This window comes from Halichondria panicea, chromosome 1 (assembly GCF_963675165.1).
Source record: "Halichondria panicea chromosome 1, odHalPani1.1, whole genome shotgun sequence".
Lineage (NCBI taxonomy): Eukaryota > Metazoa > Porifera > Demospongiae > Suberitida > Halichondriidae > Halichondria > Halichondria panicea.
The window spans coordinates 10,803,667-10,820,259 of record NC_087377.1 but is presented as its reverse complement, the minus strand read 5'-3'; the positions used below and the strand labels follow the sequence as shown (position 1 = coordinate 10,820,259).

The 16,593-nt window shown below is 37.1% G+C and overlaps 1 protein-coding gene across 1 annotated transcript in view; it reads right to left on the bottom strand.

Moving 5' to 3' along the window:
* Nucleotides 1-16,593, bottom strand: part of LOC135345927 (mucin-like protein) — a 28,531-nt gene continuing 11,938 nt past the window's right edge. Inside the window, exons 7-23 of the mRNA XM_064543377.1 lie at nt 14,860-15,080; nt 14,303-14,726; nt 14,018-14,251; nt 13,249-13,611; nt 12,896-13,051; nt 12,658-12,777; nt 12,476-12,595; nt 12,263-12,379; nt 11,488-11,610; nt 10,292-10,432; nt 9,286-9,405; nt 2,785-2,928; nt 2,655-2,728; nt 921-1,030; nt 541-691; nt 321-481; nt 1-232 (exon numbers count right to left, since the gene is read on the bottom strand). Coding sequence (XP_064399447.1) covers nt 121-232; nt 321-481; nt 541-691; nt 921-1,030; nt 2,655-2,728; nt 2,785-2,928; nt 9,286-9,405; nt 10,292-10,432; nt 11,488-11,610; nt 12,263-12,379; nt 12,476-12,595; nt 12,658-12,777; nt 12,896-13,051; nt 13,249-13,611; nt 14,018-14,251; nt 14,303-14,726; nt 14,860-15,080 — 2,891 coding nt within the window. The 3' untranslated portion in view covers nt 1-120. The remainder of the gene's footprint in view (nt 233-320; nt 482-540; nt 692-920; nt 1,031-2,654; nt 2,729-2,784; nt 2,929-9,285; nt 9,406-10,291; nt 10,433-11,487; nt 11,611-12,262; nt 12,380-12,475; nt 12,596-12,657; nt 12,778-12,895; nt 13,052-13,248; nt 13,612-14,017; nt 14,252-14,302; nt 14,727-14,859; nt 15,081-16,593) is intronic.

Sequence of the window (16,593 nt, the reverse complement as noted above, 5' to 3'; positions counted from 1 at the left end):
TTTCAAAACTGATAAATATCGGGTTAATTAACACAATTAAACAAAAATTATTAACACTATCACTAAAAGATTGAGCTACTGCAAATATTTTATCGTGTGGTTTTTAGTTAAAATTGCTAGCTAGTTCCTAAGCTTAGCTACAATAGTTATGTCTTCATACAAAGGATTTACAACGACCTTTACATCGTCCATCTCAAACAGATTCTTCTTCTTGTTTTTTTTATGCTTACAGCTGAAAGCAAACGAATATAATTATAATGCAGTGATTCCCAGATTCAATAAAATTTGCTGTTGAGTAATAAACATAAAGCTTCACTTACCACATGACAGTTAGAATAATTACTGCTGCCAAAATGACAGGTGTTATCACAGCTCCGACTATGACTCCAATGAGTCCTGCTGCACTGTTCAGTACAGTTGGAGGGAGTGCAGCCTCCAAAGTCGGACTGAATCCGTTCATTTTATAGAGCTCTACAGCATTCTATATAAGCATTAAAAACATACTAAAGAAGTAGTAAAATTGTTAATTAGTGAATATACCATTATTGCCGACTTCAGGTGATCTTTTAAGAGATAGGTTGTTCCGTTCACTTGGACATACACAACAAATTCCAAATACCCTCCATTATTTTGCTTGATGAGAGAAGTAGGAATGGCAACATTTGCTGACGAAATAACAAGTTGAGTAATCCTAATTAAAGTAAGTGCATCACGATTTTGATATAGCAATAAGGGAATCAGAAAAAATAATTATTACAGATCTACAAGTTTAGTGAATCTGAGGATATATGACATCTGAACAATGTATGACATCAATTAGTCTTAGCTATAGAAAGCGTATCATAATGTTGCTACATGGTGCCCCTCCATGGATATCGAAAGAAACCCATCATTATGCCAATTATAAATAATTAACAGACCTTTGAACTTCTCCCGACGGAAGGATTAACTTGCAGGATATAGATTTGCAATAATTATTAACAGCTACTGCTGTTGTTGTCTTGAATATCTCTTGGCGATTTGGTGTGAACTACAAAATGTTTAATGAGATCACACGCATAATTATAGTGGAAGCTATAATACTTACATAGTAATAAGGACGTTATGATGTAATAATGTACTAGCTTATTGCAGTTGCTGTAACTAAGAAACGGCACTTAACTCATAGTTACAACGAGATCAAAAGTTATAGCTGCTATAATTATTATTATGAAATCAAAACGTATAATTATGATTAGTTTTTCTAGTGAAGCCTGCATGCAGTATAGTGCTAAAATTAAGCACTGAGGCTGTTTCTGAGCATTGCTTTATCAAGCTTAACTTGCTTCATTTCTGCCAGACTGAGTGTTTCTAAGGCTGATATCTGAGTGCATGATGATTATCACCCTCGGCTGCCGATATACACAGTACCGTGCACAATCTATTGTGTGCGTGACCACAATAAGTATTATACAACCTATATACTGGGTAATTAAATTAGGGTTGGCAGAGCGTTTGTTGATTTTTAGTAATGTTTCACGTATGTTCACTTATATTAAAATCTTTACAGGAAAAGACCAGACCAAATTTTGAAACTGGCTGCACATTTAGTTTTTGTACATTTACACGAGGTCTTTAATCCGGGTTAGAATCCGGTTCTGCATTTGTGTAAATAAGCTTAATTCGGTTTCTAATCTGAATTAGCCAACCCACTCTAGAGGTGGTTCAGATTGGGTAAGAAGCATGTAGTTTAGCTGTGAGTAAACACCAAATGGCCAATTGTGTCATGTTTGTGGGTGTTCCAGCCTGTAGCTTCCTATCGATTGTTTCGCAAATGCAATTAGTGGTCGTTTTACTATTTATGGTTATTATTTTTGTGAAACAATTTTCGTGGAGGATTTCGTAGAGGATTTTTAATTCTAGAAAATAGCAAAAATTAAGCCCCCGAAAATTGTTTGTTAATTAGAATTATCTGCTATAACGTACAAAAATTAAAGGCGTGACCTGAGAGTGTTTCCGGTAAGCATGCAGTCAACCCAAACATTTATTCAACAAAATGTTTTTAGAGGCCATTCCACGAAATTTGGGTGCCTCAAATATGTTGTGCTATACGTGGCTATGCTCATTCCTGCCCTGTCTTCTCTTTTTGAACTTCCACTAATTCATTGCTTCTTGAAGTTGTACTTACTCCTCTACAAATAAAAGAGGGGACTAGTCTGGGAAAAACATTCGCTATAATGATAGTGGCTAGGATTGGATAGGGAGAAGCACCAAAAAGCATGGAAACAAGAAAGTGAAAGAGAGCTATACGTCAATCCATCACAACGTCATAAAGAACAATCTATGAACATTTTAAGGACAATTACCTTATAATTATGCATGTATGTTAACAACATTATAAATAATTATGTACTTCAACAAACATAGTCCACTTAATAGTTAATTACATTCTGTACGTGGTAAACATTGGACTGTGTATGTCAAGAATTATCATTAGCATTGTTAATTAGCCTGTGCAGAAAATGTGCATGTGAAGGACTTTGTGATGGATTGACGTACAGCTTTCCATGTTTTTTGGTGCTTCCCCCTGGCTAACTATAGCAACTTTCACATTGCAAACGTTTTTCTTGACTATTTTATAATTATAATAGCACAATTGTCAAGCTTATACGTACTGTGTCAGGTGTCAGTGTTGCTTGACTGTCCACAATAATTACATCAACATTGGGCTTGGGTTCATTCCTGATCACTATAATATTGATATGAATATCATTCTTGCACAATGTATTCGATAGCTGTACTCACGTATAATGCAAGACTCATTTTGCAAGACATATCCAGGTGCACAAGTACATGTAAAAGATCCTTCAGTATTGATACATTGAGAATTTGGTTCACTCTCACAGAGGTCAATCAAAATGTGAGCTGCTTGAATACATTCATCAGTGTCTGTAAAACATAAAATGATTTACACACAAAGTCAATTTGTACTATTATTTGCAAGCAGAATGATAAATATTAATGATAATAATTTAATGATATAGAATTTTAATTGAAAACACACCCCTAACTTTCTCAATAAGCGGAAGTGCATAAATAATTATATTCATGACAAACGAACCATACAAATTCTTTTCTTTTAGTGCCTTTAATTTTGGGTAACGTGATATTTAAAAAAGCTGCCAAATTCCAGGCGTGAGGGCCTGAGAAAACAAAATTAATTGACTTTGCATGGCCTAACCATAGATACTATAAATTACAACTGTAGTAGTTTATATAGTATCTATGGCCTAACAGCTAGTGTACCAAAATAATCATCCTATTATTCAACACCTATTATTAAGTACTAGTGTCACCTATTATATACTAGCAGAGGTGTAGAGCCAGACTTTTGACTTTTGAGACAGAGGTTTCCAAAGAAAAATTGGCAGCGCCGCGAAATTGTTGAAGCCACGCCCACTTTCAGGTACCACACTCTTTTAATTGGGGCACACCTACTGCTCATTGTTCATTCATACAAAAAAAGTTACATGTTCTAACCAGAGATTGAAGAGAAGGGGATATGAAACTAGTCACGTGAGCTTATGTGCTCAATGTAAATCAGAGTAAAAAGTTTAGGCACTCCGTGTTGCTATAAAAATGGCGGATTAATTTGTAAATAAAAAAAAACAGGCCCATGGGAAGCTGGATGACTCACTTGAAGAATTATGATCATATAACTGACTAGCCACAGATTGTTTTAAAATATATTTGGTGGCAATAAAATCCAGAACGCCAGATTCCCTGGTTTATTGGCTATACTAGCCTTTGTGGGACTGTAGCAGAAAGCAAGTTGGTTTTCATAAGATGGTTCAGTGATGAGTTTTAATGTTAGCTATGTATTCTACGTACTTGTGCCTGTCTCAAAGGCTAGATCGCCCTGATGCTGAAAGTATAATCGATTTTTAGTGTACAATTTTGCAAAATTTTGCTCCAGGACAAGTGCAAGAGGTCAAAAAAGTTGAAGTGATCGAACAAGCTGTCTCTTGGCTCTTAGCTGATGAGCTGTTACACTTCCCAAAGGTCCACTCTTGCATTTAATATCAACTTTGTTCTATATGTAGCAGCAAGTCCAGAGATACAGTCCCACAAAGTATTTTACATGATTTTACATAGAACTTGCAGTAAAGACAATGTGCCACGCCCATTTTAGGCAACACGGATTGTATGTACACGTCATCAAGTTTCATATCCCTCTCTCTTCAATCTCTGTTCTAACGTACTTAGCTATAGTACTAAAAGGCAGGTGTTAATTATGTATTGTCTAGCCGAGCACAATTAAATGTCATTTACCTGAGGTTTTATGTGGCTGGGATTGCATTGTGATCTAAACTTGTACTTCCTGAATAAATTCGTTCTTAGAGCTAAGTCTGAGAAATACTGGAGCAGGATTGATTGCTAGAACGTTTGAGGTAAATCTAAAGAAGACACTATAGCTAGCTGAGACAAAGCCAAATAAACAGCTTCATGGTGTTTGAAGACTAATATTGCAGCCATGTGGATATTGCAGAAAAGATGGGTAGGGCTGCTTGATTTCAATTATAGGAGCCCTGCCCATTTTTATCAACAAGCTCCTGGGCAACCAGGAAACAATGGTAGCTATACGCCCCTGACTAGAGCACTAAAGTGTAAACCCTCGGCGTTTATTTGAGGTATAGTGAGTCTATAGTCTCGAGTCAAAGCCGCGTGTAGATTTCATCTAGGCCAAAGTGCAGATTTGAGCTTTTTAGCTTCTTAGCTTTTGCTCGCTTTTATTCAACAACGAAGTTAACATCAAAATCTGCCTAATTTAAAACTACTACTTGTTGTGTTGAGGTGAGGCATGGTACAAACACAGTGCTATATCATCTAGGTGAGTAGACTCAGAATACACAGAACGACAGACAGACTGACTGACTGACTAATATATAACCCGTGGCGCCACGGCGCACCTCGGGTTAGTAACACCAAAAGTGGGCTTAGTCAATTTTCAACATTGATTGGACTTTATTTAGCTATCATAAAAACTAGATTTATTACTGCCAGGTGTGAATGTGGGCATGTTCTGAGCTACTGCGCATGCAACTCAATGAACTATTTTCACAGTGCATTCAAAACTTTACTTATATAGCCACGCCCAACTATTGAAAATCCTCCTATTTTGCTTATTAATTTTAATGCTTGAAAATCAGCCTATTATGCTAGCATAATTCTTGATGCTCGAGAGCACCTATATGCTCTAAATTATTATGCCGGCGTACATATTCGATCAAGGATTCAAGGCCTAATGAGTGTACGAATTATACATGCAAAATTATACTGACCGGCCGAATTGCAATAATGTGCATAAATAGCATGCATGCAGTTGCACACATATACTACTATACAGGTTCCACCATATATAAAACCCTTCACTGCATGCAACTACAAGAATAATGATAAACCCTCAGTGTTTGTACACACCTGCTGACAATTGTTGATCCCCATACACTCGTTAACATCTGCATACATGTATGATTCATTGATCAAGCTAGCTGGACTAAATAAATGAAAGTACCGTGAGTGCTGATGCTTCGGTGGAATGAAAATGCTTGCAAGAGTCTGGGAGCACAGTGCATTATATAGCAGGAACGGTGCAAAAGAGTGGGACATGATCGATTATAACTGTTTTAAAAATGATGCTTAAAGTAAAATTATCATGGCTGTTCTATATTGAGCTATAAATATCTTGTAAAGCTAAGTCTCACTCACCACACCCCTTTATTAAAGGGGCAGGGCAAATGAGACTATCATAAGCCACTAAACAGCATTTCATCTCATTTCCATGTTTTTTACTCCTTTTCTTTTACATTGTTTATACTGATTAAATACAGAATAATGAGCTTATTAAACTGAAAAGAAAAGTTTTTACTTGGAGGCTCTGAGCTTTACAGCTCTTTCTTCACTCTTGCAGCCCACTAATAGCTAGCGCTATATATATAGCGCTCTAGTGCAGAGCTAGCTACTACGTAGAATAACTACTATATGCACGAGTTTGAATAGCCTCGATTCCAGGCCGAGTTGTTTCTAGCTAGGCTGACAACTACACAGTAAAAACAGATTCGTTATAATAACATAAAACATCTCAAATAAAATGCATCATTTGAAATTTAATGTAGAAATGATATAAATTTCTGTCATTTCTACATTAAATTTCAAATGATGCATTTTATTTGAGATGTTTTATGTTATTATAACGAATCTGTTTTTACTGTGTAGGCCTGGTGTTGATTGTATCTGGGCGTGGTTAGGAACCAAAAAACAATAAGCAGAGAGATTTGCCAAAACAACACACCTGTCGACAAGGGCCGGTGTCACAGGAAATAAAGTCCGGCCAGAATTTGGTCCGGGGGACTAATTTTGCGCGCAGAAACGGTCCGTGCCGGACAGGGATCGCGTCGCATTTCCTGTCTGGTGTGGCGTATATTGTCTGGAATAAACCGTAGATAGAACAGTAGCATAATGCAAGTGAAGGGGCCAAGAGAAGCATAAGGAGAAGTTCAGAATTCATGATGGCCTTCTTTACTACACGTACTCATGGTGGCAGAGAGAGGTAGTGGATCAGGGGTAGTACAAAGAAGAGGATCATAACTGCTTGTCATTCAGACAAGCTAGCTGGGCATTTTGGGAAAAGTAAAACCAGGGAGAAGATAATTTAAGCTCTTTACTATACATGTACTCATGGTGGCAGAGAGAGGTAGTGGATCAGGGGTAGTACAAAGAAGAGGATCATAACTGCTTGTCATTCAGACAAGCTAGCTGGGCATTTTGGGAAAAGTAAAACCAGGGAGAAGATAATTTAAGCTCAGGCATTATTTAATTAAGGTTGTGATTACACTCTCAGTTGTATGAAAAAGCTCATAATGAAATGCATGCATATTATACAGGTAGATCTAGACTACTACTGGAATTAAATGATCAATGATGTCAAGACAACTATGTCAAGACTTGTGATAGCTGCCAACGAGCCAATCTCACTCTTAAAAAAACTGTGTGCCTGTCAGCAGTGTCTGGCACAGAATTAGTAATGATTTCATTGGCCCACTCTGTGGGAATAAGTACATCATTACATGTACTGACTACCACTCCAAATGGGCAGAAGCTCTTCCACTCAAGACCAAAGAAGCAGGGAGTGTAGCTGATAGAATGTGCAAAATGCGAAGAGTGGTACCACAAGACCTGTATCACAGTTCTCGACGGTGCCTAGAGTGATGCGTGGTCTTGTGATAATTTTTCCCCCTGACAAGACTGATGATAACAAGTCATTAAGTATTCATGAATCTGCAATCTTCATGATTTGTAACTAGACTTATATTTTATTCAGATTGTATTGCTTTAATATCTGACTCTGACTCTGACTTTTCACTTCCTTGCTGTAAAGTGAAGTTAGCCAATGGGTGGTTTGGCAGTGTATTACTTCCTATTGATAGACGGACAGTTTCTGCTAAAAAGTAATCAGTTTGGACCATTTCCGCTAGTGTTTAGGGTCCGGCCGGACACATTTTTGGCCCGGACTGTATCTGCTGTGACACCGGCAGTGTTGGTCCTACCTACTAGTTTGTAGTCCATCACAAAGGGCAGTGAGTGAAAGCAAGAGACTTGCCATACCATGTTGAAAACCATGGCAAAGACGTTTCTTCCTTCTGACAAGAGCTGGGCCTGTTTTGCAATGAGAGTGGGGCCTTCTTGTGAAGCATACAATGTATACGTTAATCTGAACAACTTAAACTTGCAGTAGCTAGCTAGCTAGATAATCTATGGCTAGATTTCAGTTACTTAAGAGCATACACGGAGCTAAATTACAGTATTAAACTTATACGGTGAAATATGACAGGAAACAAAGTGTGAAGACTCTCTGCTTTGGTTTCCGGTTCCTGCCACGCCCAGATACAATCAATACCAGGCCGTATTTTTCAACTTCGTTCTATTAAAAAAAAATCGGCCTGGGACCGAGGCTAAAGTTTGAAGAGACTGCCAAGGTCAGCACAACTAGCCATAACTCAAGAACAAAGCTTTATTTTGCAAATCCACGAATCGAAATCCAATAAAACCTTGCTAAAAGCCTATAGAAGCTCTTACATGCATGTACTTCAATAGTAAATGCCAAGCAGCTACAGAAATGTTGATATATATACACAATGTACAATGTACAGTTACAATTCAATTGAATATTACTTTGCATGCAGGGAATGGTGAAAAAGAGTGGGAAATGATGACCATTATTGTTGTTAAAAAGATGCCGAAAGTATAAGCCATGAAACAGTGCGGCTTTGCAGCTTTTTTCTCTCTGTTGCAGCTATATATATACTATAATAGATATAGCGTTCTATAGTGCAGAGCTGACTACTAAGTAGAATGGCTAAGTTATATCAACAGATTTTGTTACACACGAGTTTGAAGACCCAATCTGATAAAGTAAGCAAACCTAGCCGTAAGTTGAGAACGAAGCATTATTTTGCAAATCTATCCAAGGAAACGTGACTAGAAGCCTATATAGAAGCTCTTACTTGTACTTCATTTATCATTGAGCAGCTGTAGCAGTCTACACATGCAGACAGACAGACACTTAGGGACCTATAGGGCCATTAAGGACTGTCCAAATTAAAGTAACATGGAATTAATTTGTTATACCTGACGTCATCGCATGCATTGGAATGTTTTATCACGTGTGGGTGGTAAATTCTGCAATTACTATAGGTGAGGGTGGAGATCCAGTCACATGACACTGTACTTACACTTCTTGAAGTTGATCGTAGCTATAGACTAGAAACCACTACCACTCCCTTTCTTTTGGGAAAAGAACTGCCGTGTTAATTAATTAAGAGTTGTCCTGTTGGAATACAATTTGTATATAAACCACAAAATACGTAACAGACCACCAGTGATGTGTTTATACTCGAGGCTTATAATAATGTGTGCAGTAATAGTTATAGCAGGTGGGCGAGCATTTGTGACGTTTGTATTCTTGTGGAAGCGTGAGATTCAGTCTTCACACACTGGGACAACTCTCAACACAGCAACTGGCCAATCCCTTTCCCAAAAGAAAGGGAGTGGTTTCTATAGTCCGAACTGATATACAATTATTGTGTTGGATTATTGAATACTATTCACTGTGTATAACGTTAGCTCTTTTTGTTTCTGGACATGCATGCCTTATAATGCACCTGGGCAGACAGACTGACAAAACACATTACCGTATACCTCGCATGCGCACCCGAGGCATAATTACTTTCTTCTCAGTATTTTTACCTTCACACTGGTTCCCATCAAGTAGCTGATAGCCCTCCATGCAAGAGCACACAAATCCCCTATCAGTATCTGTGCATACTTGCTCACATAGAGTTGCATCAAGGAAACACTCACTGGTACCTGAGAATACATTTGCTGTGATATAATACATTCAAGAAGAATGTATAGCTATACAGCTATATAATTATAATTATAGACTCCATTCAGATCGATCAATATAATTATTGAGACATGTATTATTGCCATAATTCTTTATAGAGTACCGTATAGCGGGTATATTTCAAGGGTATAACACACTTTCGCGGATTGACTGTTAGAAAGGTTTTCGCAGATTTAATTTTCACGGAATAGCAGCCTTTCTGCAGCATGCATGCATGCATGCGATATTAAATTCGTGAGTATAAATGTTCGCGGTACATGCTTGATCAGCAAAAACCGCAAACATTTATACCCTCGAAATATACACACTATATATATACAGTATATCCATGGCCTTCACTGACCACAAAATTCGTCCCCCTGATATATAGGCCTTGGCAGATTTTGCTCGATTGTTTACCTATTTTTATTTTTCATCCGCCTATTTTTCTCAGTTATGCTGCTACTTTGATTCTAAAATATGTTATTCACACTGATTTCTGGGAGTCTGAGTGAGTGAGTGTTTGAGTCACAGTAATATAAAATCAGTAAAGGGATGACGTCATGTACATAGAACCAAGTTGTATTATACATTGAATCGTATAACATATCATATTAACAGCCAGCTGTAGCTAGCCTTCTACATGCGTGTATAAAGCTGTTGAATGAAACAAAACAGAAGCATGTTTTGCTTACAAATCTTTTCGTTTATATCTATTTTTCTTTTCAAAGTCAGACTATTTTTCCCACCATTATTCTTTATGCTCAGTAGTACTATTTTTTCTAAAATTATGCTAGCAAAATCTACCAAGGCCTATACCCCTGACAACAATTTTTTATTCATCAATGTGTGATAAAAATTACTCACGTTGACAGGATTCATTTTGTAGAGTGTATCCTGGCGCACAAGTGCAAGTAAAAGATCCTTCAGTGTTGATACATTGGGAATTTGGGTCATTCTCACAGAGATCAGTCAAAATGAGAGCAGCTTGAAAACATTCATTAATGTCTGCACACATAATATAAATCACCAATTGAAAGGATATAATAATAGCTATACAATAAAAACCTTTGCTTAGTCGCTATACTATATGAGAACACACCTAGCCAAGATTAAGTGTTTTAATCTGCGTGCCGAGGATGGCCTCGAGGTTAACGTGGTGCTCGAGGCGCAGCCGAGTGCATTACGTAACCGAGAGGCCATCCGAGTGCACCAGCATTAAAACACGTGACTTGGCTAGGTGTGTTCTAAAGGATTTAGTGCTGTCACGTGAGCTCTAGCCTCGTGGCAGCTAGATCTAGCTACATTTTAAATCAGTTGCTGGTGGCTAGCTAGCTAGCTAGACGTAATAGCAAGTTTTAGTAGGTTTGTAGATCCAGTAACTGATGCAAAGGAAAAGGAGATACGATCTAAAGCTATCTGGACTGACTGGGCATGTTCTCGACTTATTTCTCCTGCTGACCAACAGTCCCGATCCCACTACTGGATCGATATGCCTCCAGTTGATCTGGCTTACTGGATGGGAAACTTTGTGCGCAAACTATATGGCAATGAGTATCTGGTTTGCTCTTTTGGAACGCTATGATATTCAAAGCACCTTTGATGAAACGATTATATGGATCTTGCTTAGGTACAGGTACGTACATCTTTGAAGCAAGCTGAGCCTATTTCTCCAGACAAAAAAGTGATGCTATGGTCAAGTCAGCAATTCAGTACACATGAAACAAGTCGAAACAATAACATTCAACTTTCTAATACTTTTCAGCTTTGCTTGTGTACGTATTCAATCTGCTTGTATTATTATTATAATTATGATGAGATTCAGATTCAATCTGCTTGTATTATGATTGTTTGATAAAAGTGTGCATTAACAAACCAACTTAAAGCACACTTAAGTGTGGATTAAGTTATTTAATCCATGGTCACCTGACTACTTTCAGATAAGCTGATTGGCTGGAGATCATGTGATCAGCACTAAATACAGTAACACTACAATCTCAAATTTCAAAACTATACCTCATACATGCAAGCTTGAACTTTGCTACTGAACCATCACAATCTACCTTCACATGTTTTGCCATTATTGAGGAGCTGATAGCCAGTTCTACAGGAGCAGCTGAATGAGCCCTCGTTGTTGGTGCACACATGCTCACAAGGATTGCTCTCTATTAGGCATTCATCTCGATCTGTTTATAGAATTAAGGTCACACAATCAATTTGTAATTCGCTATTATTCCAAAATAGCAAGCGGATTGAGGCAATTGATAAAATTTAATATTAATGATAGGCCAGGCAAACTAGATTAGTAGTTTCTCATCAGCCCCTCATCACTTCCCCCCCCCCCAAAAGTTCATTATTCATTATTTTTGGGGTGTGGTCTACACCCATTGTATATCAGGGAGTGGTCTATAATTAATGAGTTACACTCAACCACAGGCAAAATTATTATAGTAGAAACCGAAAAGTTCAATTACTGATGGCATAATGTTTGTTTGTGTAATAAAATATTGCACTGTCAGCATAATAAATAATGAATAATGATCTCATGGCCTCATCAATTTTCAGTGATGAGAAACTACTAATCTACTTTGCCTGGCCTAATAATATTCAATTGAAAACACACCCCCGACTTCTCAATAAGCATAATTTAAAGTTCATATTTATATTCATGATAAAAACCATACAAATTTGTCCTTTACTTTTTTTTTAGTGCCTTTAATTTGAGGTCACGTGATATTTGGAAAGCTGCCAAATTCCTTGCGTGAGGGCCTGAGAAACTACAAATTGACTTTGCATGGCCTAATGTGTGTATATATATAATTATTATACTCAGCTAACCGTTGCATTGAGTTCTTGTCACTTCTTCAAGGTGGAATCCAGCAGGACAATAGCATAATTCTTGTTCATCTATGACAGCACATGCGAAAGAACAGGCTCCATCACATGACACATCCGCTGTGGACATTAATTACAGATGTAATGTATAATAATATAGTCTTAATAATTGTATTAATAGATTTAACTCTAAGATACACACTCATGAATGCGCACCAGTGCAGTTTCTATCATCTGTTGCCAATGTAAACCCTTCACTGCAGCTACAAGAGTATGAGCCCTCAGTGTTCGTGCACACCTGTTGACAATTATTAATTGTCGTACACTCATCAATATCTGCACAAAGAATAATCATATAATTATATATAGCTGCACCACTTTTTTGGTTCTTTCTATACCTTCACACTGGTTCCCATCAAGTAGCTGATAACCCTCCATGCAAGAGCACACAAACCCCCCATCAGTATTTGTGCATACTTGCTCACATAGAGTTGCATCAAGGAAACACTCGTCAATATCTGAGAACACAACACTTACTCCGTTGATTTGCAAATCAACTTATTACTGTTTCTCATTACATATTATTATATTATATAATACTCCTTTAGATCAGTATAACGATGCATTATATATTACCATAACACTTGAGTGAGTCTCCAGTATAGCCTGGAGGACAATCCCCACAAACCGCCCCAACTCCAGGAGCAGGAACGTCCATACACTCAACCCCCTCAAAACATTGTATCTCTGAGCACCCATTGCGATCCTCCTCACAGAAAGTTCCAGAAAATGCTATATGGAAAGCCAGATAAACATAATTATACGTACAGCCAGGAAGAGTGAATATTTTCAAGCTATAATTATATACACAGTCATGCATGCAGACATGCAATTAACACGAAAGCTAACTATAGCAAACGACCTAGAATCACACACACTCTATATATATAATTATATACACCTAAGCTGTTATTATAATTACATATTACCTTTCATGCATAAGCAATTTAGAATAATGACCTCGTTGTTAGAACTCAGTAAGCCATCTAGAGTACAATTCCCTCCATTGGCACAAGCACAGATTTCTAGAGTTACAGCAAGTATCGAGGCAGCACCTTTTGAGTCATTAGCCAAAAACTTTAGTGGCTCAGCTACGATTTTATTCATGGTCCATTGAAATACATATTTTCCTTCTGACAGCTTTTCCAAAACAGAGTTATCAGGTAGGCCTCCTTGTACAACCACGGTAAAATTATCAGCAGAATCTTCAACATTCAGATAAATCACCAATTCTTGGCCCAAAATAGCCTTGTAACTTGTATTCTCTGATGTTATAATAGGTGGGAAATTGTCTGTGAGAGAATGGTATTATTATAGTATATACAGTTAACCTTGTACATGCACTGATGTGTATATATAATTATATGAACATCAAGTACAAATCACATATACATACCCACTGCATGGCCAGCAATAGTCACTATTGATGCGATGAATAGATCACTATAAGGTGCATGAATAGATGCTATAGGACTATACAGAAAAATGAATTCCATGCATCATTGGTTTTCTAAATTGTCTCCTAAAATTAGTAAGACCATGCACACACAGATAATTTAATAATAGGGAGTATGGTTAATAAACCATTGTGAACACATATTTTTTTATAACTGCACACTCATATAATTATATAGATACGATCACTCTATAATTATGGTGTACAACTATATTACATATACATAGCATATTTACACTCACTTAAGAGCTCGTTTGTCATATTAGCTTGTTTTTCATGGTCAAGAGTGGTCATAGCAAGGTCCAGCTGTCCAGAAGCAACTAAATCAAACAGGCATTGGCGATTATTGTCACAAATCAGTCTTTGCTCATCTGTAAAGTTTAAATTCTCGAAGAAAACAGGCTGAAATTCTGACGCTTGGCGTCTACGACGACGAGCAGGAACAGAAAAAAGGCTTTCACCTTGTTGTACTATCCCTGAAAATCATATAATTTTAAGTACTAGAGGATACAAACAACCAAACTTACATGAGTCTTGAAGAATTTCTCGCAGCTGCTCTTCAGTTAGACTTCCTGGAAAATTTAAAGGTATTGTATTTCCACGTCTATAAAGATCATTTGTTGAGTCTCCATCCAAGTTGCCCAAAAGGCCAAAGGTCCTCATGGAATAACTACAAGGCACTCGAACTTCAAAGTTTATCCAGTCATACAATAACGGATCAAGTCCCGGAATCCAATTATTTAATGGATAGCGCCTCACCAAAAGATGAATTCCAGTATTGAAGAAGTAAGCATTCAGTATAACGGGTTGATTATTTTGTGGCTGCGTGTATTGTATTTCCACGTCTCCATTAGGCGATTTCCATATTGAATTATGGCTTGTCACATTGATCTCCATTGCAAAAGTTCCCGGCCTGGTTTGAATTAGTCTGAATCCTGGTGCCTTACCAACCTGCAACCACCACATTTCAAGATAATGAGATCAAATTTAGACATCCATATATAATTATACACTTGTCTATACCAATACGTCAGCACCATAATTATCGTAACATAATTATACCTAATACAGGATCTACCTATACCTCAAAAGCATTATCTGATGCTCCAAATGCTAGTCCAACATGCAATGTCCATCCAACACTCTCTGATTCAAATGGTTCAGTCGATAAACGGCCTTGAATAGAAAATATTGAATCATCATGCCCTTCGGGTATAACTTGCAACAAGTGAAAATCTCCTTGTCCTTGAAAATCATAAAATAGACCATCAAATGTTGTATAATGTGGATCTCCCCAGCCGATACCTGCATGAAATTAAAGAATGGTATATCAGAGGAAATTGGACACGGGTCATTATTGTGCAAAGCTTGCAATATGACTTAGCTAGATAGAGCAAGTTCTCAGATTGACAAATAAGAAAGATATCATGGACTGACTAAGCACATGGTCACAATGAACACAAGACAGTTCTAGAATGTTCTAGCAAGTCTAAACATAGATATAAGACATTATTATATTAACTAAGTGTACATACACTAACAATTATTCATGTGACATTCCTTACATTTTTTATTCACGTTACCATACATAATAAATTTTAGATCATGTTTGCCATTAATACTGCAATCTGATTGGCTAAAGGAAGTGTTCTATCCAACTTAGAAAATCATGTACTTACTTACTTAGAAAATCATGTACTTACTTATGTACTTCACTTAGAAAATCATGTAGCAAAGATTAGATAAGAACATTCAAATCTGATTGGCTAAATACTCATGGTTGCTATGATCTAAAATGCTTAGACACTGTTTAGGAAGTTTCCACATGATTTAGAAGTCCTCGGGGCTAGTAGAACCCTCACTGCGTTCGGGATACTACAACCAGCCCTTTGGGCTTCTAAATCATGTAGAAACTTCCTAAACAGTGTCTAACTATTATAATTATAGAGAACTGCATGTCACTATAATATCATTAAAAACGGCCCTGGGGCTAGGCTTTTCCCAATTATGCTAGAAAAATTACTATTCTTTTATGCCAAGAGAGTCTACCTATTATTCTTTTGTTGTCACCCATTATTCTCGAAATAAATTCAGTTTTATGACGATCAACAAATGAGTCTACTATTGTACTATAACATAACTGAGGCCTCAATTAATGTAATCGCGAAAAGCGAGAGTTCGTCTGTCATTAAATGAATTCTAAGAACAGTGAGTCACTCTAACACTTGGTGATGCCATTAGCACAGGCCATGTGGTAGTGTATTTTTCTAACTACTGTATAGCTAGAAATTTCTGTGGTCTAAAAATTCTGCGAATAGCTATAAAAATACCTTCTGCGGATAATATTTCTGCGAATTGAACTTTCAACTGTTAAATTAAGCGTGGTTAATAAGCATTCGCGGATAATATTTCTGCGTTTACTCATTCATTTGCAGAATTTGCAGAATTGTTGGGCCGCAGAAATTTCTAGCTATAATTATGGTAACACAATAACTACGCCCATTTGTTCTAAACCACACCACTATGTCAAAATCTATGCCTATTATTCTAGAATAATGCTCAATGCTAATTGAGCTTAATTGAGTGCCTATTATTCTACTAGCATAATTGCTACCTGGGGCCCAATTTTCGATCCGGGCACTCAAAAATGGCAACCATGCAAGGTTCTCTATACACACCACAGTTACATTTTTTTCAGGAGGTATATAATAAGGTAAATGTTGGTATAATAATGTCACATTGTTTAAAAACAAAGAAGCATATAGAGGCTTCATGCAAGGAACTATACCGTATAATGTTAAAAATTGTACATTTTCAA